This window comes from Chionomys nivalis, chromosome 12 (assembly GCF_950005125.1).
Source record: "Chionomys nivalis chromosome 12, mChiNiv1.1, whole genome shotgun sequence".
NCBI classification, from domain to species: Eukaryota; Metazoa; Chordata; class Mammalia; order Rodentia; family Cricetidae; genus Chionomys; species Chionomys nivalis.
In genome coordinates this window covers 68862229-68885534 of record NC_080097.1, presented here as the reverse complement: position 1 = coordinate 68885534, position 23306 = coordinate 68862229, and the positions used below count along the sequence as shown (strand labels likewise).

At 43.5% G+C, this 23306-nt stretch overlaps 1 protein-coding gene across 8 annotated transcripts in view; it reads right to left on the bottom strand.

Annotated features, from left to right (window-relative positions):
• Positions 1–23306, bottom strand: part of Kcnma1 (potassium calcium-activated channel subfamily M alpha 1) — a 740126-nt gene that overhangs the window by 59603 nt on the left and 657217 nt on the right. For all 8 annotated transcript variants that reach the window (XM_057786232.1, XM_057786233.1, XM_057786234.1 and 5 more), the window contains exons 21-22: positions 22842–23066; positions 19136–19328 (exon numbers count right to left, since the gene is read on the bottom strand). In XM_057786232.1, the coding sequence (XP_057642215.1) occupies positions 19136–19328; positions 22842–23066 (418 nt within the window). The remainder of the gene's footprint in view (positions 1–19135; positions 19329–22841; positions 23067–23306) is intronic.

The following is a 23306-nucleotide window of genomic DNA, read 5'->3' as shown; positions in this document are numbered from 1 at the left end:
CCACTGAGGCATCTTTCTAGCCTATGATACAGGCTATGTCAAAGCAATGACTTCTTTGATGGGTTTCCCATATGCTTGTGAGTAGCAACCAGTGACAGACACACCCTTGGCTAGTGCCGGGGCCCAATTCTTCCTACTTGCAGTAAGTCACGCTGACTGCCTGTTTCACACTGTGATTTTTGTAGAGGCTGTAATTCATTGGAACTTTGGGGAGCTGATGCCACATGCTGCCAAAAATGCCTGATTCTCTTTTCACTTTGCATCTGGGGTCTGATTCAAAGCACAACCAAGGAAACCAGCCAATCAAATGAACTTTCTCTAAGGCTGTTTGCCTGGTACTCTTTGTAATGTAGATTCAGCACTCTTCTGAGAAATCTCACACACAGAAAACAAATGTGTTGTCAAGAGTCACCCCTTAAGAAGCCTCTCTCATTAAAGAATGTTTGGACTAATACTTGTCTCTGAAAGGGCCGATAGAAATGACGAAGGGGGCCAAAGGGAAGAAAGTCAGGGAGAGGGAGGGAAGGAGGGAGGACAAATCAGTCACTACTGAAATACAACCGAAACCACGGGTTTGGAAAGACTCCAGTTATCTACCTGGTCATATGCCTTTGTTTATGCAAGCACAGTGTCATAGGATTGCTTACAGCTATCTATTCATGCTTTCACTTCCTCTCCATTTGTTTGGCAACTCTAAAACAATATAGACTTTGTCAATATGACTCAGAGGTCTTAAATTTTTTTAATTTATTTTTTAAAACAATCTTTTTTTATTTTACATACCAATCCCAGTTCCCTCTACTTCCCCTTCTCCCTCTTCCCCCACCTTCCACTCACCACCCCCCATCTACATCTCAGAGAGGGAAAGGCTTCCCATGGGAAGTCAACAAAGTCTGGCACATCACTTTGAGGCAGGACCAAGGCCCTCCCCCATATCTACGCTGAGCAAGGTGTCCCTCCAAAGAGAATAGGCTCCAAAAAGACAGTTCAAGCACTAGGAACAAATCCTGGCCCCACTGCCAGTGGCCCCACAGACTGGCCCAGTAACACAATCACCACCCACATTCAGATGACCTAGTTTGAGCCTATGCAGGTTCCCCTGCTGTCAGTCCTAAGTCAGGGAGCTCCTACTAGCTCAGGTCAGCTGCTTCTGTGGGTATCCCAAATCATGGTCTTGAGCCCTTTGCTTATATTATCACTCCTTCCTCTCTTCAACTGGAGTCAGAGAAGAAGAGCAAGGAAAGAGATATCTTGATTGAAGGAACCATTATGGGGCTAGTAAGAAACCTGGCACTAGGGAAATTCCCAGAAATCCACAAGGATGACACCAGTTAAGACCCTAAGCAATAGTAGAGAGGGTACCTGAACTGGCCAGTAATCAGATTGATGATTACCTTAATTGTCATCATAGAACCTTCATCCAGCAACTGATGGAAGCAGATGCTGGGATCCACAGCTAGCACAGAGACTTAAATTTTTACCTGCCCTTTGTTTGAAACAATATTGCTTTCAAAATATGTGTGCAGCCATCATTATATTAATTACTTGCTATAGTGGTTTTTTTTCTTTACAGTTCCTGAACAACACTGAACAGGAAACAACATGCATGTCAAGTCTTAGGAAAATCAGTTGTCTTAAGGGTTCATCCAAAAGACATGTTGCATAAAACACTTAAGGGCATTAAAAACTAATATATAATCCATTTTTATAAAATAAAAACGTTATTTTTATCTATGGAAACAATAATATATCAAACTTCTTACGTTTGAGGAGTGAAATGATAGCTGCTTAGCCAACCCTAGAAGAATGGCTCAGTCAGTAAAATGCTTCACTTAGAAACACAAAGACAGGATTCCACTCCCCAGAAGCCATGTTAAACACTTGGGCATGGTGACACACATTTGTAAAATCAAGTCTGGAGACAGCAGATCTCCAGGACTTACTAACTAGCTAGCCTGGCCTTGGAGCGTTCCCAGCTGGCAAGAAATTCCATCCCAAAAAAGAAGAGAAGACTGGACAGTGCCTGAGGAAGCATGACTTGCTGTCTGGCTTCCGTGTGCATGTGCATACACAAGCCCATACATTCGCACATACACACAAACAGATGCACACAAAAAACTTTTAAACATACCATGTCTTCCTAAATCTTACTTATATGAGCTCTTAAATGTTCTAAAATGAGTACCCTTCGTTTACGAAATAAGAGACAATTTAAAAATTAACGAAAGGCAAAAAGAATCCTGCAATCTCAAAGCCGTGTGTGTGTGTGTGTGTGTGTGTGTGTGGTCTTTACAGGCTGAGAAGCTTTGCTGACATGGCAATTTTTGATCCACGGTATTCAAAAGAGCATTCTAAGAGACTCAAGTTCTAAGAAGGAACTGTCTGGACAAAGACTACAACAGGAAAAGAGGCTTGAGATGAAATAAGAGCCAACAAGGTTATTTCTATATTCCAGTATTTTGTGAGAGCCACCAAATCTCAGAGTAGAGGCCATGGAGTGCTATGTCAAGTCCTCCTTGATGATAGGGAACCCATTAAAGCCACTGTATCCCAATGTATACCAATGAAGGGCGTCTCAGTCAGAGCTGCCCATGCACTGAGTTGTTTTACAAGACTGTCTTCTGAATTTCACCATGGCCTTTCCATCACTGTTTTAAAATGCATGAATTACAGCTGATCATACAGTAATTACTACATGCTAAGGCTCTTATATTGCTCTCTTGATTGTCATCCACCTAGTGGAGCCCTCATTCAATAGGGCAGAGGCAGAATCTGACTTTTCTGCCCTATTAGTTATTCTGTGTTTTTGCTCTGGGAAGCTCCTCCTCTTACTGCCACAGAAACAGGACAAAGGACATCTGGCTACTAACATAAGGTCTCATCTTTCACAATGGACTGCTCCAGTAAACTGGAGGCTTACTGTGGTAGGGCACATGCACACATATACATTTGCAAGAGGGTGCTATGACACAGGTGCTAATAAAACACATAGAAATCTTCCTGCCTGCTGCCAAGATTATATAGCATTTTGTTTCCATTACATCAATTTTTTTCTCCACCTTTTGTGAACATTAATCAAAGAAATACAAAGAGCTCATTAAAGTGATAGATTGACTGGAAATGTAACCACCTTTTCATTATAAACAGTCCCTTGGCGTTCTCAGAGCTGTAGGCTTTGTTCCCAGCATTTGTCATGTAGTTCAAATGTCCAAATGCCAAAGAGGCCCCAGTTGTTTTGTTGAGTGTGAACCAATAGCCATCGTAGCAAAACCACACAAGGAAACTGAACCAAGCAACAGTATCTTAAACACAAAGACAGTGAAGTAGCTGTAAAGGCCAGGTTTACCAGATGGCCAATGGAATGACCACTTAATTCAGAAAAGCAGATTCTCATTAATGACAACCTTCAGTCAGCTGTCCCTGAGAGGTCCTAGAGCAGTGTTCCTCAACCTGTGGACCATGAGCCCTTGGGGGGGGGGTGTCAAATGGCCCTTTCATAAGGGTTCACCTAAGATCATCCTTAATATAAGGTATTTGCATTATTCATAACACTAGCAAAAATACAGTTATGAAGTAGCACAAAAATAACTTTATGGTTGGGGTCACCATGACGTGAGGAACTGTATTAAAGGGTCACAGCATCAGGAAGGTTGAGAACTGTACCGTCCGTACTACTACATGTACTTCGGTACTACGCCTGTAGTGCGGAACCTGCACAATAGGACCATCCCAAAGCCGGGCAAGGGCCTGGAGATTTAAACACATAAAGACACACAGACAAGGCTCATCCTTGAAACAAGAATGCCCCCTTTATTGTGTAGCAGAGACGCTTATATATGGATCCTTAACTGATAGCTATACTCCAGCCAAACCCACCAGAAACTACTCCCCTGCCATCAGGAACTCCTGAGGGTCTTGTGATCAGAGCAGCTGCAAACACAGGAAAAACAAGTTGTTTTGCTCAGAGCAGCTGCAAGCATAACGGGTTGTTTACAGGAAATTCAGGGTCTGGGGCCACAGCCCCCAACAGAGGACTACTGTCCTAGAGAAAGGTTGTGTAGGCTAAGAAGGACATCGAAGTGCCACGCATTTAAACAATTTTTTAACTAAAAGCATTTACAATTTTTTTTCTTTTAAGGGCTAAAGGATATTGTGTATATATGGTTATGCTGGAGGATAAATGTGTAACTGCTGTTTTGGAGCTGGAAGGAACAGAGGTGTGCCTGTGTGCACACATTAAAGTCTGCCACAAGAGGGTAAGTTCTGAGAGTCCCCTCCAATCTCCTGCCCCATGGATGCCATGAGTACTAACTATGCTTTGACCACAGCCCACAAACAGAAATGAGACACAACAGACGGATTCTTGAGCCTTGCCCTCTTCAGTTTCTAATTTATGGTCTAGGGCAATTTGCTTAATTTTTGTGTCTCAATTTCTTCATCTATAAATGGAGTAGTAATATGCTATGAAGATTATAAATGAGTAACATAACTAAACTTAACACAATATTAAGTACTTCTAAATACTGACTTCTCATATGTATATGTATGTGTCTCTGTGCACGCACATGCAAGTGTATATGTAGGCCATAGACCAGTTCCAGGGTCCTTCTTCAAGGTGCCATCCACCTTGTTTAATTTGACACAGGGTCTCTAATTGACCTAGAATTCATTAATTAATCTAGGCTAGAGATCCATTGCTTCTACTACCAGAGACACTCACCACCGTGACTGGCTTCTTTACATAGTCTCAGGGTTTTGAACTCAGATCTTCAGGCTTGTATGGCAAGCACTTTACTGATTCATCTATTTCTCCAGCCACTTCCACTACTTATTATTATTAAATACTTATTATTCATCAGTGATTGGTTATTAAGCTGATATAAAAAAAACAAAGGCATGGAGTTTAATCCAAGGCCAACCTCTCAGAGAATGCATATGAGTATTCAAGACACAGGTTATTCTCTATTTTCTCATATTTAAAATAAGGCAGAAGCAATGTTCCAAATCTCCGTCAGTATGAGCGCCGCATGGTGTGTTAACATTGGAATATTTTTAAGTCTTGGTTTTGTCATTCAATAGACAGCAATGGCCACAGAGATCTCACTGGAGTTAGCCTTTTGCTTGTTTGTTTAAGGTAGTATATAAGAGTATATTAACAAACATACTGATACATACATCCAAGAGACAGACATTGTACCATGATAACCAAGCTGCTGGCAAATTGCATCCCTAGGCACAGAACCATATTATCTCTCAGGAGCAGCCCCCAGGCATGGTCCCCTCTCCCTCCATGAGTCCTGTATTCATTACACTAACAGAGCATACTCATTTGCTACCAAGTGGTTATACTTGTGGTGACTGCAATGGCCTCAGTTCCTTCATCTATGGGAATGACCCTAAGGCCCTTCTAGGCTCTAAGGTGTAGGTCTCTTTCAAGAGCTAAAAAGTTAAAAGTATGCACCCACAGACCTATGTATGTAACCCAGCACGGGAGCTGAGTGTCCTAGGATGCTCTCACAGACTCTCGAGTGAGTTTTCTTCCATTCATTTTTACCACTCTGCTTAGTGCCCAGACCTATGAAAAAAATGTACTTTCTTAGAAGTTTCTCTAATGGCCAAAAAGGCCATAAATAACCATTTATTAAACAAACAGTACAGGCTAAAGAAAGAGAAACTGCTACAATTAGGCCCCCGAGGCCCTGAGCACAGCAGCACAGGCTGTAGGACTCCCCTAATCCTTTGCCATACATCACCAGTCCCTGAATTTCCTGAAGTTATCTTCATAATCAAGATGCTATTCTAGCCATTGAGGGCTTTCAAACTATTTTTAATTTTAATTTAAAGAGCAATTAAAGAAAGACAATGGATACGAGGGATAATAAAGTAAGTGATTAGCAGCATGCAAACGACAAAGGCTTAATGATTATATGGTGTTAGTCTCCAAAGGGCTTGTTGAAAGAAAGCCCTTTCTACATGTGGCCGTTCAGCTAATGTGTCTCAACCCACAATTACAACATTGCTGACACCATTAACCAGCGAAACAACATCACTTGGTGAAATCCTTGTTGTCTCATTAAAATGGAAAGGGTCAGGTAATTTACCAGCCTTGTATGTCTAGTTTTGTTGTTGGTAATTAGCAAACATTACCCAGCACAGACTCCCGCTGGGAGCTGGAGAAACTTTGTAAAATATTAACAAGGAAAGTCTTTATATTTTGCTGGAAAATTGAAAAGAGGTGCAGTTGTATTCTGTGTGCCACTCCCTTGCATGAAGGAGAAGAAGAGAAAGCAAAGCAACAACAACAACAACAACAACAAAACAAACAATCCAAAAACCAAAAGAAGCACTACCACCAGGAACTCTTTAAGTTGGAGAGAACTATTCAGAGTGCGTTGGGAAGCCTTGGTCCAAGTCAAGACCAGTGTTAACAGTGTTCTTGTGACCAGTGTTTCCTTCCTGTTTACAAAGGGAGTTGGGGAAGGGGAGGAGAGGATAATTTCAAACTTCATCTTGATTCTTCCCTCCTCCGATCTTTTGAATGAATCTACTAGTAACAAAGGGAAAGATTATAAGAAAAAAGTTTTCTCATTCTTTTCCAAGGATGGAAGTATATACCTGTAAATCCTAGTGCTGGGATGTGGAGGCAAGACCGAGGTAGCTCAAAGTCAGCCTGGACTACATCAGGACGCTATCTCAATCCTTCCTTCCTTCCTTCCTTCCCTTCCTTCCTTCCTTCCTTCCTTCCTTCCTTCCTTCCTTCCTTCCTTCCTTCCCTCCCTCCCTCCCTCCCTCCCTCCCTCCTTCCATTTATTTGCTTTTTGAGATGCTGTATAAGCTAAAAGTGTTTGCTCAAAGAACATTAGATGAATATTTTTAAGCACAGAGGTTGAGGAAATATTTCCCCAGGGCCCGACTTCCTGTTTGTCAGCTTCCTTAGGGGGAGGCCTCATCAAAGCAGGACTAAGGCCCCACCCCAAATGCTGGCCAATGCTGGGTATATTGTCAGGGAGCAGAATGGGATCTTATTTTTTAAATGGGATTTTTAGAACATAAAACACATTCCAATAAATGTGAACTGAAAATTATGAATTCATTAAATGACTTTGGTATCTTGTGCTATATATAATATTTATACACCGACTACTGTAAAATATGCTTTAATATCTTTAGGCAACTATAAGGACTTAAATATTTATAAAACGGCTAAAGATAAAGTATGGCCCTCTTATTCCTACATATAGATGATGTAAGGCTTGCAATCAAAGACAATAACCCTCTCTGCCCATTTGTCATCTTAAAGGAGCCGATCAGCCCGCCATCCCTCGTGTACCATCTACATAAGAGTTGTTACCAACATAGACGACTCTAGAGGAGTTTGTGCCTTAAAAACTACCTAGAGTGCTATACTTCACAAAAAAACAGGGCTTTCTGAAAATGGAGACAAAACAATAAATTCGCAGGCAAAACAGCTCCGAGAGGGGCCTCAAAATACTGCTGTATTAATCTCTGGGACATGTGAGGATGGGAGGCATTTTGATTTAATATTTCATAACACAGACACAATTGCTTCCTTGTGTGGCATATAATTAATGCTCCTTTCAAAGAGTTGTTTTTCCCCTTTAATTCCTCAGTATCCTAAATGCAAATAAATAGATAAGAAATACTCTTTTGATAGTAATGTCTTGCTTCAGCAGTATAGAACAGTCTTCCCATAATCACAATAAAAAGAAAGCCATCGTGAATTTATAATCACCCAGGGGCCTATTAAAAGTAGATTTAAGTGTGAAACCTCAACCGTGATGCTCCCATCATTTTCCCTTCTTGTTTGTCTTCAGTCATGTGGTTTGACTAATTTTCAGAATTCTTCCCTTTCCTATGCCAATTAGGTATTCAAAGAACTACTTGTGCCCATCTGCATGGGTCTCCCAAGTGGCCACTCTCAGGTTGCTTTCTTCTGTTCTCTTTGATCAGGATGTGTAGGGTGGACCAGGAACCACGCAGAAGTTTGTGGTCTCATTATACCTGCACTTTAATGAGGTTTGTTACATGCCAACCACACTTCCCGGCCATCTCCCACACAAGGCTGCCGGGTCTATGGAGAGTAAGCTTCCATGAATCATCAACTCTGATATGAGGTTTAGAAATAGGAATCCTGGGAAAGGCAGGGACTGGACTAATGTTTCTCAACCTGGGCTTCATGCTGGAGTCAGTGAAGGAGTCACCCTCTGGTATCTGGTTAAATTCTTCTGGGATGTGGCCTGAGCATCACAGGCTTTCTTACACATCCTCGAGGTGATTGCACTGTGCAGCTAAGGTTGAATGCCAGTCAGTTCATCCGAAAACACATTCACCCACACTTGATTGACTAACCCGTGAGCAAGGCACCAAGGCATTATGGAGACAGGACAGTCTCTTCAATAAGTACATAATGAAACCTGGATTTCCAATGGCAAGAGAATGAAATTGGATCACTTTCCTATACCACATACAAAAATTAACCCGAAATTGTACAAAGACTTGAGTATAAGACATAAAGTGTGAACTCTTAGAGGAAAAGATAGGGAAGCAATTCTTTGATGTGGACTACAGTAATTTGTTGGTTTTTGACTAAAACATCAAAGCCTTAGTAACAAAAGCAAAAATAAGCAAGTGGAATTGGTTGAAGCTAAAAAGTTTCCACATACTAAGGGAACCCATCAAAGAAATGAAAAGGTACTGCGCAAAATAAGGGAAAATCCTTGATAACCAGATATCTGGTACACAGTCAACACTCCAAACAGAAAAGGGTTCCTTACAATTATAAAAAACTAACCTGAATCAACTCAACAGAGAAAGATGAGATATCATGACAAAAGAGAACCCTTTCTTCTGACTTAAGGAGGAAACAGAAGGCCCAGACATTGATTTCACTCTGACAGCAATTTGATCCAAAGGCAGCCAGGATGTCCCATGAGAAAAATGAGAGACTGAAGGGTTTGTCTAGGCCTAGTAAGTAGCAGAGATAGATTTGCACCCAAGTCATCCATCCAACAGTAACTAGCACATGCTATGATTAAACTAGACTGTAGCCCAAAGCAGCCTCTGACATCACACGGCATATCACATGACACCATACAATCTGCATGGCTTGAAAATACCTGGTAGAAAATCTTTACTAGACACGTGTAACAAGATGCTCAATGACAAATATGCTTGTCTAGAATGGGGAAATATTTTTTTCTCTAGAACTTTCCATAAAATACAACTGAAGCATTTAAGGTTCATCAATATCTTTAAGTGCTTTAAAAATCTCCAAACTAAACTCATCTGTAAATTAGATGTTTTCTTTCCAGGCACACTTAGGAGAAAAGAAACAAGGGCTTGAGAACTTGACATGAGCTTTTGTTGGTAAAAGGACAGGTAGAGGCAAAAATGCATTGGGTGGTTGGCATGCTTGCTTGCTAGCTTGAGGAACACATGCTAATTTCAGCACGTGGATTAAATCACGTCTCGGGGAGTTACAAATGACTCACATTAGGAAATTTACAGGGTGCTCTGGAATGTCCCAAACCCTATATCATTAACTATGTGCAGCCACAACATGTCATACAGCTTCTTGTGCATGTCTCTGTCATTTCTGTCTGTAGAGATCCCGTCAGATTCAGCATGCATGTACAGAGAGTTAACCTCAAGTGCAAGGGAAAACAGTGTGCAGAAAAGTCACTGCTGGACGATTCACAATCCTCCCTTATCCAGAATTTCACTGATGGGGAGAAGGGAGGGAAGGAGGAAGAGAGGAAAAGATGAAGGGAGGGAGGGAAGGAGGGAGAGAGGGAGGGAGGGAAAGAGGGAGGGAGGGAAGGAGGGGAAGGGAAGGGAGAAAGAGAAGAAAAGAAGGTAGAGACAGAGTATATAGGCTCCTCTAGCTTCTTTGACTATATAACTTTGCATGAATTCCATACATCCATTTATCTGGACCATTTCTGGAGCTGAATATGGAGGCTTTGGGGGAAATAAAAGCTTGTGTTCATTTTCACCTGATGCTTTCTACTGAACCTTCTACCTGGGAAACAGAATTAGTAGATAAGCCTGGAATATTTTGAAGATTTCTCTACAAAAGTAAGTAAAAACTTCAAATGCTCCATACTTTTCTTGACATCTCCATAGTCAATCCATATTAAGCACATAATGTGTGTGCTCTTTGTGTTCCCAACACAATGAGTGGTATTTGTGTGTGTGTGTGTGCAGGTGTGTATGTGTCTGTGTTTGGAAGCCAGAGACCAAGCTCTGGTGTCTTGCTTCAAGTACCAACTACCTTGTTTTCTGAGCAGGGCCTATTGATAGTCTTGAGGCTTGCTGACTAGGCTAGGTGGCCTGCCAGTGAGCCTCAGGGATACACCTTTCTCTTCGTCCCAGCAGTGAAATTACAAATGCATTCCACCACACCTGTCTATTTCACACAGGTCAAAGATGGAGAGCAATGTAGGAAGATATCTGATGTTGACTTCTGATCTCCTTGCACATGCCTCTACATGTATTCATGCTTGCATGTGCGCTCTCTCTCTCTCTCTCTCTCTCTCTCTCTCTCTCTCTCTCTGGAAGACATCCAGTAAGGTTCAAAGGTGGTTCACACTTCTCAGTCTTGTGTTGCAATGGCTCTTGTCAATCCTTGTTTCTCTCACAGGATCACATCACCAGGAGATGCTGCTCTTAAGAGGCCCTTTCATGTGACAAAATATGCTGTGTAGGAAAAATTCTCCTAACTTAAAGCCATTTACCGAATAACTGCAGCAGCTGCTTTACCAAACATATTAGCACTAGTGAGCTGAGATTCATCTCGTGAAGTCTGCAGAAGAAATGTTAAGCGGGCAGGCTCCTCTCTGTACTTGAGACCCTCTCAGAGCCCTAAGCCAGACTTTTCTTTATTGTTTAGTAAGCTTTTTTAATGAAATGTACTACTCTTATTATAGAGGATTCCAAATAGGATCTAAATCACAAACCAATAAAAGAAAATTATTGGGCTGGGTATCTAAAGTTACTACCTAGAGGCTACTCCAGTGTGGTACGTATAAATCTCTAAACAGTTAAGTAGAATTGTCTTTCTGGTTTTTGGGATGGAAGCCAACAGCCATTTCAGTTACAACGGAAGGAAAATATTTTAGTGCTGAGCTTTGTTCGTTCAGTAGGCATAAAGAGAAATGGCGCTCCCCCACTGCCATTTCGGAATTGAGAGAGAATATTGTGGTAATGAAATGCTCTACAGGAGCCGCTGGAAAAAAATGCTTCTCTGGTTTCAGAGAGAGAGGCTGGGTGGGAGGAACCGTGCATAGGTGTGTCCGCAATCTGCGAGAAGCAGAGGACGAGCAGAAAGTGGGAAGGGCAGGTGTTGATGAGTAGTGACATGGGAGTGGGGGACGGGGTCACCTGTGACTCTGATGGGAACTCCAGATGTACAGATGCCTGCCCTGCACTGGCCACACTGCAGCTCTAGACACAAAGACAGCACAATTCAGGAAGGATGTGAACACTTCCACTGAGAGACCCATGACCCCTGTCCTGCCAAACACCACAGCTCTCCCTCCGGAGCAAGGCTACAGAACATATAAAATGCAGACCCCCATGTAATAAAAACCAAGGAAATTCCAGAGACCTCCGTTATAAAGGACCACTGGGCTCATCTCGTTTAATCGGCTTCTCATCACAGAGATCATGGTGGCCAGTAACTTTCCTTTAGCACATGACCATAAGATGCTCACGATCCCTGCAGATCCTGTTCTGTTTCCTGGGAATGACTTCCTTATGGTAGATGAGAAAACTCGTTCTTTTTTTCATCATTAGCTGATGGTCCTGGTCTTTGTGCAATGGGACACAAGACACAATGGACCTTTTAACCTGCTCATCTCAGCCATTTAGCAAGTGGCTTGTTGTCACGGTTTCCTCATCCTGGCTGTGCCCTCTGAACCATTTTTTTGCTTGTCCTTTTCCCCCTTTCAACTCTTCATGGCTTTTGAAATACCCTTCTGTTGAAATAATCACTGCTCCCAATGAATTAGACCTTCACCAGCAAGAATGACCCAATCTCTCCTTAGTGCTAGCTTGTGAATGAATAGTCAGATGCTCATAGTGGATTCCTTCCTGTGAGTTCTGTCCCTGAGTTCCAGGTTGACAAAGTCCTTAAGAAGCCTGCACTTGCCATTCAGTAAGGTGAAGACCCCAATCCACAGTATCCATCCAAAGGGGAATACAGAAGTCACTATGGCTTCAGATAACAGAAGGCTGGACAAACAGGGATATGTACATTCATGTGTATATGCGTGTGTACATACATGTGGGTGTGTGCAAACTTGTGTGTGTGTGTGTGTGTGACTGAAGTAGGCATATCAAGGTCATTTTCATCTATATAGTGAGTTTCATGCAAGACTATCTGGGCAGTTTTTCCAAGTGCTCTCTTTCCTCATAAATATTTGTATAGGAAAAGGTCAGACCAGGAATGAGTTTCATGCCCACCATCTCACCAACAAAGACTACCACACAGTCTGGGGCACAGCAGGTGCTTGTGGAATTGGACAGACTCATAAAAGACATGGAGCACAAATCATACAAGTGAAGAACCTACAGCAGGAAGAGAACAAGGAAGGTTCCTTAAAACTAGCAGCCGAACATAGCCCAGGCATTGAACCAGAAAGGGAAAGCTTCCTACAGAGCTCAGCTTGCTCCAAGCACAGAATGCTGCTGGCTTTGGGGTAAGCATGCTGCAAAGCTGGATCTCATCTTTGTCCCTTCCCAATACTGTGTCCTATGTAACTAATACCTGTTCTTATCACTTAGAGAGGGTGACAGAAGCAAGGTTGGCAAACAGAGCCAGTTGGCAGGAAACAGAGTCTGATGCTCCCATATCATTCCCCTGTCGTTTTTTTCCTCCATTTGAGTTTTTTTCTCAAGTCCTGAGAAAGTTAATACGATCAAAAATATGCCAGGAAAAGAGAGATCATCAAACTGCTACACATGTGTGATTCAGGCTAGCTGGCCCATCCGTGATCTTCTAGCTGCTTCTCCCAGGTTTGCCTCGCACCTTGCCACTTAAGGGCTGGGATCACAGGCACGTCCAACTGCATCCAGCTGTAGAAGTCAAATCAAACTCACGTCATAGTCTTTTTACCAGAGGAAGCGTCTCTCTGGCCTGGGGGATGCTGTTTCAACTCTGATGGGTCTACTTGGGTATTATCCCACTAGAAATGGAAGAACATCTGCATCCTGTCAAAGAATGAAATCCTTTATTTCATCTGAACCTCCATTCTGACCCTCCATCGAAGGTCAAAGAACCTTCTGCTCTTCACATACGCTGAGGTAACAATGCAGGCTGTGCAGCCAGCTGTATGGTTGTCCTCAGTGGTTCAAAGTGATCAGGACTAAATTCTTTCCCTTCTTCCCCTGCCTGTGTCTCCTCCTTGGTCCTCTCTTATTTATGTATGTATGTATGTATGTATGTATGTATTATGTATACAATATTCTGTCTGTCTGTATGCCTGCAGGCCAGAAGAGGGCAACAGATCCCATTACAGATGGTTGTGAGCCACCATGTGGTTGCTGGGAATTGAACTCAGGACCTTTGAAAGAGCAGGCAATGCTCTTAACCTCTGAGCCATCTCTCCAGGCCCCTGGTCCTCTCTTCTTCCTTAGTTGTAGGGCCATTCTCTAGACGGCAACCTTGAAACCCATTCCCAGATTTTTATTCATCCTCCCCTTTTCATCCACTGTCCTCTGCAACTCTTTTCTATGCTTCCAATCCACCTTCATGCCTGCATTGCTTCGCTCTACTACCCCAAAGCTGCACACTGAGCCCCATCCCATTTCACAGGAAGCCAGGGTCAAGCTGTATCTTTTTCAAAGATAGATTTATAACTGCCCTGTTATGCCAAATCTTGGATGACTTCTCCCAGTCCAAACCCTTATCAAGACATGAAGCTACCTTTCTCAGGCTAAGCAGCCCAGTTACATAGCCACTAGCCACCCAGAACCATTTCGTATAGTTCATAGGTGAAGTGAATACCCCTCCCACACCTGCTAAGCTCAGGGTTTACTCACTTGTCCCGTAAAAGTGGCAAAGTTTGAAAAGGCCGTGGAATTGGTAGTAGATAAAGCCTTGCTCGGAGAAAATCGCTGGGGGCGGGCCTTGAGTTTTATAACTCATGACACTTCCTGTTTCCTCTCCGTTTCTGGACTGCAGGTGCAATATGAATGACTGGCCTATTCCTGCCACCAGACCTTCCTGACCATAATGGAATATCTTCCACCAACTATACGCCAGAACAACCCCTTCCTTCTTTCAATTGCTCCTTGCCGGACATCTCGTCAGAACACTAAGACAGAGTAGTAGATACTACTGCAGTTTCACTTTGATAAAATGAAGTGCGAGGGCAAGTCCAGCCCCTCCATCATGCTCACACCAGGTCCTTCACAGGAGCTGCCTAGCCGCACGCGTGCAGCGCAGGCCCACCTGACAGCTCTTCTGGGAAGACTCCTGAAGACTTGGGAATCGAGGAAAAGACACACCCCTTCCCTTGCTACCCTGGTCCTCCTGGCTTTGTATTGTCATCACTCTCCACCCACTGAGCTCCTCCTTGCTAGCGGGAGGCCGAATCCAAGCCATTTTTGCCCTATGGAGTGGCTGGTCCTTGAGGGCAGGGGAACCACATACTTAATCCTTTCTATTCCTTACTTAGACCCAAAGCAAAAATTAGGTGCAAGATGCTTAGTTCACATTATTATATTTAAAAAAAAGAGCAACTCTAGCGCAGTCTCTTTTTAGGTCCTGATTCCAGAGGCCCCCTGAGAATGAACTCTGCTCTTTCCGAGATCAGACTCTCTTCTTGTCTTTTAGAACCAGAGTGAAACGGGCTGGCAAGAGGCACTATTGTACCAGCTGATTTAAATGGAAGTGTTTTCCCCAGATAAATGCGTGCTAAATAATACACCAGCTCTCCAAGCCAAGGGAAGTGACAGGCACTCTGTAAATAAAGGCACTTAGTTGCTGGTAAAGAGCTGTAAAGTGGTTCTGAGCTGATGTTTGCTGACCAGCAAGAAGCAGCTTCACCTGCTTTATGGAATTGTCACTGCAGTTTTGCCTGCTGTATATTAAAACTGCATCTCATAGACCCAAATGTCACATTGGATATACCATCCCACATGGAATGTGCCACCTTCTGCTGTAATTGTTTTTGACAACCAGCCATCACATCTCCTCTCTTTCCAGAAAGTGTCTGGTGCAGAATCCCTACGCTGGGTCAGTTCTGACACCATGTGGGCTAGAAAAAGCGATGCTAAAGGGGAAGGGGAAGAGAAGCAAAGAATAACACGGCACGGCAAGTGCACAGACACAAATCCTCACCGCAGAGGCTGGGCTCCCTCAATGTTAATATGCTCTTTCTTGTTCAGCTGCAGCACTTCAGAACAACTGCCCACACGAGCACTCTGCCACAAGAGCACAGCATTCTCCTCCGTCCATACGTCTGAACCCAGCTGGGTTCTGGGGAAATGAAAGCATGGCTCATGCATGGGTCAAGGCAGTTGTGGGGTTTTGTCCAGGACACTAGGACACATCATGATGAAACGGCCTGGCAGGTCCTATAAACCTCTTTGGTTTCCACTCGGGGGACATGAGATATATTTCCTAAAATGCAAAGAGCAACACGATGCCTTTGTTGCCCGTAATTGCAGCTTCCACTGGAGTGTGGACCTGTCAGATACCTGGGTGGAGAAGCAAGTATGAGGCCGCTGGGAATACAAGCTAGTCAAAGAGGTCTCAGAGAGGGGACACAGCAGGGACATTCAGCGCCCCTATCTAGTGCATGGCTAAAAGGAACTCAAACAACTGGGTACAGGGTGAGCGCTAGAGGTAAGCAGTGGGGAGGGAAGAGACACTTCTTGCTGTTGGAACCGCCACTGGACCACTGCTATTGGGATATCAGAGTGATACCAGAGGATGATGCAGAGGCTAATAACGGGGTAGGAGATGACAAAGTGAGAAAGAAAAATGGAGTATTTTGGCTACCAAGTGATGTGGGATTCCCCTCTGTATGCTGTCAATATGATTGGTTAATTAATAAAGAAACTGCTTTGGACCTATAGCAGGGCAGAACTTAGGTAGGTGGAGAAAACTAAACTGAATGCTGGAAGTAAGGAGGCAGAGGCAGAGAGAAACCACATAGCCCACCAGAGACAAACACTGGGAACTTTACCCAGTAAGCCACAGCCACGTGGTGATACACAGATTAAAGGAGATGGGTTAAATTAATATGTAAGAGTCAGCCAATAAGAAGCTAGAGCTGATGGGCCAAGCAGTAATTTAATATAGTTTCTGTGTGATTATTTCAGTTCTGGGCAGCGGGAACCAAGAAGCAGCTATCTCCTCCGACAACCAAAAGTTTCCATATTGTGTCCTTAGGAGTAGAACTGACTGCTGGCATCCAGGAGGCACCTGCTGGCCCAAGGTTAAGAGAAATACTGCCTGGCAGACATATGTCTTATGCTCTGCCTTCCTCTGCTCTTGGTGGTCCTTCTCATTCATTCAGGCCATGAGATGCATACTGCATGCTACCTGTTGGATATTGACAACAGAGCTCCTTCTCACCATTCAGGATGCATAGACATCCGGATCAGGACTTCTGATTTCTATAGTACCCTCTTCCTTAATCTCCCCAAGTAGTGGGAATTTTGGGTATTTCTAAGGTCTTTTTCACACCAATTCCTTTCGAGAGCACTGTCTTCATGACCTAGTTACCTCCTCAAATTCTCACCTTTCCAGGCTACCCTATCTCAGGTTAGCATTTGAATACACAAAATAGTTAGGAGTCCAGCATTCAGACTGCCTCAGCGTGTGCACTTCCACACACAAAAGAAAGACATACCTTCCTTCTTCTGAGAGAAAAAGGAATGTCTCTTCTCCCTCCATATCTCTTGCTGGAACTTATTCCCTTTGCTTATTCCTGATTTCCTTGATATCAAGGTCGTTGAGCACAGGGGGAAGGGAGGATTTTGTGAGCTGGGACATTATACAGAATTTGAGGTAGGATGAACTTTAAAGGGAGCTGGATGGAACATCTTTGTAACTACACATGGGTGCATTGTCATACATCTGCAGACCTTGGGGTCATCACCGTACCGAGAGGACATAGACAGACAGGAGGAAGGAAGGGCTTCCCTACCTTCTTCTGTTCTCACCATCTCTACCCAAAGGGAGAACTGCTCCTTTCAAACCTTTCCAGCTCCCTCGCTACTCCCTCCCAGGACAGGAGGCATGTCTGAACTAGCTGATCAGCATGTTCAGTGCCCTGGGTTTGTTAGTGTGAAGATGTCAATAGCTTGAGAGCAGCTTGTACCAGTCACCCGGGGAGCTCATTAGAATGCACATCTGACAGGTAGTTTAAGATGGGCCACGAGAAGATGCCTCTCCAACACGCTGCCCTAGGTGATGCTCACACCAGGGTGAAGGCGAGGAAGACAAATTAAAGAGCAGGGGCTTAAAGGCAGGTACCACGTACCAGCTTGCTGAATTCACCCCCCAGGAAGGTGAGTTTACTGTCTTTCTACATTCTTTCTCCCCAGTGCTCTCCAGGCAAACTGGGCAGGAAGGAAGTTCTGTGTCTTGTGTGTGCAGCCTGGAAGAACTTAGAGTCTGTCTCAGGGCCTTGGCATGTTGCCCTCTTGCATGATTGTGCCAAGGTCTACATTTGGGAGTATCAGGCAGGATGGTAGAATGAAGAGGTCAAAATTAAGCCTCAGGCAAGGTTGTGTCAGAAAAATGGAAGCAGGAAGTGACTCAGCTAGAACAAGAGACTGAGCCAACCTTCGAAGAGTTGCAGAAACCCAAGTCAAGGAGGCCCTGATTCCCCATTCCACAAAAAGAGCAAAGAGGGAGGCATTACACTCCCCAGGGGAAGGCCTGCACCTCTTCTCCTAGAGCCCAGTAGCAAGGCCACTGACTCTCTGGACACTCTTGCAAGATTAGCTTTGAACATCACTGCTGCTCATGGCCCCAATGTAAAGTAGCCTTAAGGCCTTTCCTTCCTTTTCACTTCCCCAGTCCCTCCTCAGCACCCTTCTTCAATGGCCAGCTTGCAGTGCAAGGAAGAGAACCTGCCAGTGGAGAGGTTTGCAGGTACTGTGTGTCTTGGTTTTATGGCCAATCTGAGCAGAAGCTAGAAGAGGCTGGTAATGTCGGGCTGCTCAAAGATAGCAGAACACCAAGGTCTTAGCTCCACAAGGCAGTCAAGCTTCCAGAAAGGCCTGCATGTGGAGGCCACCTACCAATAAGGAGTTTCCTGCCCTAGCAGATGCAGTCCTCTCAGGCTTTGCTTCTCGGAATGACAGGAGTAGGGTTCCTGTTCAGCGCTCAACCATACCCATCCAGCAGACCCTGCATGTCCTACACAGATCTGTCACACAGAGGGAAATACTTCATCTCCTATCCTTCCTGATCCCGAGTCCCAGGGCCACTTATTATGGAGTTACTTGCTGCGCTGATTCCCCGAGACTACAAGAAGGCCTCTTTACTTGAAACGACCTGTCCAAAATCCCAGAGTAAATGACAGGGAAGATTGGGGCCAAAAGAAAAGGCAGCTGTGTGTCATTTAAGGCCTCTATGCCTCCCACAGTAAAATGCACAGGCCAACAAGCATCATTCCTTGCTACATGACTTCAAGTATCCTCCTCACCCCTACTCTTTAGAGATCTCCAACCTTAGGAGTCTTGGATGTGACCCTAACCATAGCAAAGCTTAACACTCCCATTTCAGCTCCATGGAAAAGTACTCACAGGGAAGGGACAGAGAAGTATACAGTTAGCATCTTTAATTAGGCAGTGACCCTGGTCATAAAGCCCCTTCTTTGCAAAGGCCAAGAGGTTGACTATTTAAAAATTCTTTTATTGCATGGAAAGGCAACAAACTGGAGGGAGGGAGACGTACACCAGGGTTCAGGTCTACATCTCCAGATGGCAGGAAGGACAGATGCTCCTCTCTAAGCCATTGTGGCGACCACAGGTTTCTCTGCCAGACAGGCTGATGTGAGCCTCTTTGAATTACTGAGTGAAGGATATCCCTCTTGCCAGCCCCTGTCCCCCATAGGCACAGCAGAGAAGTATTACAGGCTGTCCTTACCTTGGGAATTAGCCTGCAAGACCCCGATGCTGTCATCAAACTGCATAGATTTGATGTTGAGTGACGCCAAGATGCATTCCTTGTCCTGAAGCGAAGTATCATCAATATTATTCTGATTGGCTGACAGGATAACGCACATGTCACAGAGGTTGATGTTGACAGCCCTTAAATCAGCCCGACTTAATGGCGTACCCTTTGGCATGGGGGTGGTGGTGGAGAGAGAGAGAGAGAGAGAGAGAGAGAGAGAGACACGAAGAGGGAGAGGGAGAGAGAGGGAGGGAGGGGAGAGGAGGGGAGGGAAAGAAGGAAAAAATAAAAACAAATTAAAGACTGAGCTGGAGCTTTGGGACATTATTTAACAAGTATCTTTTTTATGTCTTGACATTAAGCTGGCCTAACTACATTTCAGGGAATAAGGGCTGCACGCTAATCTAAAGGGTAGTCGGTGCTGATGGCAGCATTTCAGGCCAGCTCTCAATACTCAATCAAGCTATTACTAACAAACGCGAGGCGAATAATGCCAGGGTCTCCATCTTCCTCCTGCCTGGAAATTGTCTTGATTTAAGTAACTGTCCTGTGGCAACCTCTGCCTTTCAGAACATAACGAGGGGGTGGGTTTCAAATGCCTGTTTATTTAATAGCAGGTCACTTCTGTCTCTGGCAAAAGACAGCATATCCGATTAGAATTTCCAAAGCAGCCATGGGGAAATCAGCAAAACAGGGTGTGATGAGGTGGGCTCCTGGCTCTGCTCAGTCGGAAGGCTGCAGGAGCCAGTGGAATCAGTGTGCATTTTGCAAAGCAGAGAGAGAAAGCTTAGGGCCGTAAAATTCTATTGCATATTTTTCAGTAATTAAAAGAAAAGCCAAGGAAACTACATAAATATCCGACAACATAAGATTTTGGACATACCTATACAGTCGACATGTGTACTTCAAGGACAGCCAGAGCTAGCCCTCTATATACCCACTGAACTGGAATAATCTCCAAGATAAAGGAACAGTAAGTGGTGGGAGGTGGGGATCGAGAACAATTTAAAAGTTTAACCCCATTTATTAGAAAAAAAATGAAGCTGCTTGAAGTAAAAATTATATATTTATAAAAGTATGCAAATTCAGGGAAAACTCAGGAAAAACTATACACTAAACTAATAACAGTAATCACCTCTGGGAGAAGAAAGGATGAAGTGGAAAGTTTGCTTTTGACTTTATATACTTCTATATTGTTTGAATATTTTATAACAAGAACAGACTTGTATATTACTGGCGCAATTAAAAATAAATAAGCCAGTAAACAGAGATTTTAAAAACCCATGACGATGGGAGACAGTAGAACATCCTCTGCAGACGCAAGGTTAATGATGGAGAGCAATCACAGCTACGAGAGGACCAGCACTCTTACACAGTGTCCTCCCAAGGACGTCCCAGCACAACTACCTGGACCATCCCGTTCCAGAGCATTATTTTTGGGGTCCCATCAAGCCATCAGCATCACTGATATTCTAGATTTATTTAAATTTTTTCTTAAAATGGAATATGGATACACCTTCAACCTAGAGCCTGTATTAGCCAAGTATTTGCCAGCTGCTGTATGCATCTCTTCTTGTTTCCATCACTAGATGGGCTTTGGAGAAATAGGACCTGGGTAATACTATGCAGCCCATCAACTCTTTGTGATTCAGTGGATGTCAGGATTCCTAAATACTGCTACCAAGTGGAGCCACAGAGTAAGGGCAAGTAGAACCATAGGTACAATGAAGGTCCTGGTCCAGGTACTGGAGCAGTATCTCGGGAGAAGGAGAGAAAAACCATCTTTTGTGATCTCTTGGCACAACATTAAGTGTGACCAACTTTCTGTATCACATTGCTATGTATAAACAACAGCTGTCTATGTCCATATTCTCTTAATTTTCACCATATAGGGAACTCAGTCAGCATTAGTTGCAATGTAAGGGAACTTATGTCCAGTTACAGACATGTCAGTTCAAACCACAAGAATACCAAGGACATCCACAGAAAGCTATTGTGTTTCTATCGGTTGCCCTCATTTGAATGACACAGGTTAAACAATGAAGACACGGACCAGGCTTATAATTTACCAGTGCTTAAGTGTGCTAAATTTGGGGGGATTTATAAAGGCTCTACAAATAGGAGACTCATCCCGACTTGCAGAGGAAGGTGAGTAAATGTGCATGGGGCACACAGAAGGAAACACACACATATGCGCAAATACCACAAGCCCCATCTATATACACATACACTCTTGCATCTAGCAAATTAGTTCACTTTTAACAGAGCTAACTTCAGAGGTCAAGGGATCACAAGAATTAGCACATATAAGATGATTATCATAGAAAGTATAATCAAATTGACCATATTTCTGTATCTAGCAATGTACATACAGTATATGTGAATGTTCGTCCAGTGAGTGAATTGTAACAGGTAACCGTCTTCAACTACATGCATACCTTAAAGCAGTCAGGTTTTGGTCCTGCATCCAAAGGAGATCTACCTAATGCTTCTTGCAGTTTTTGATGCATATGGGGGACTTGTGCCAAGCATTAGGGGAGATGCACGGCTCCACTGGATTGCTGACTGAGGACAGCTCCTTATAGATGCTTTAACACATTATATTGCTTAGCCCTTGTTGCTGCATTTCTGAGGCTCTGGAAGCTGATAAACAGCAGAAAAACCTAACAGGTTGCATATCCCTAAATACTTTAAATTAAAATTAACAAAATAGTTGGAGGAGCCAGGCAGTGCTGGCACATGCCTTTAATCCAAGCACTCAGGAGGCAGAGGAAGGCAGATTTCTGTAAATTCAAGACCAGAACAGCCAGAGCTATATTGTGAGACCTTGTCCCAAAAATCCAAAAAGGAAAAAATTATTAGAGGATAGGTGATATTTTCCTGAATTCGTGGCATAGACAACCATATAAAATTTTGAAAAGAATAATATAAGTTTATAATTTGGTGGAGAATATATTATAATTTGAAAGTGGCTAGTTATATGACTTTTAAATCATTCATCTCATACTTTCACATTAAACTATGGAGTCCCAAATTGTCTTTTGTAGATTGGTGATCTTTGTAATAAGATGACATTATATATATATATATATATATACACACACACACACACACACACACATTATATGTATATGCATATATGTTTGCATATGTACACATATGCATACAAAGCCATGGAAAACAAAGATTGGGCAGAGGTTGGTCCACAGAAGAGGTTTGGAATTTCATACATTAGAGATAATTCTCCCCTTTATTTATTTGGTCAGTATTAGAATAAAGATGGGACAGATCAGAATTTCTCTAAGAATTAGCCCCATCAAATTAAAATGCCAACAGGAATCTTATAAGTGAATTCTAGATGTGTATATCAAAACAGGGCGACACTCTAAATTTCACCTAGGAAAGAGGATTTAGACACTGGTATGGTTAATGCATGTGGTGGTAGCTCAACTTCACCCCTGACAAGAGGCTGCACTTGGCTGCAAATTCCTTTTAATAAGGCCTCCCAGGGTTCTGACTTTCTTGGCAGAGCACAGGAGGACTGCTGCATCCTCGGGCCTGAAACCACATGAAGGAGCAGAGGCAGGATCAAAGCTTCAGCAATTACAGCCACCTGGGATTCCCTTTTGTGAATGAAAAGATGAAGAGCAAAGCATCAAATAGTGTGACCTTGACTTACAGGCAATATGGACACTTTGGGGAAGTTGTGCAGTGTTTCCCACTCTCGCTTGAGGTACTCGATGGAGCCCACAAACACAATGTGTTTGAGCTCATGGTAGTGAAAATTGCTAGCACGGAGCGGCATCACCAGGTTCCGGAGGCCAATCAGGGCTGAGCTGACATCCCCAAAGATACAGACTACAACATGGCCACTCAGGACAGTCATGGCGGCTTCGCTTCGAGTCTGTAACAGAGGGAAGTGCAAGTCTATCAGAGAGGAGAGCTCACAACAGCGATATAAAAAGAAAAAAGCAGCATTTGTGCGAAGGAGAACGTTAGTATTGGTTCTGCGCTTACTGTGTTCTATTGGTGTGATTTAGGTGTGCTCTGGGTATCCCCAACAGGCCCATTGTTATCAAAGTCTTTGTCTCCAGGGTGGCATTACTATATGGTAGAAGGCCTGTGAGTTGAAGTCACACCTTAC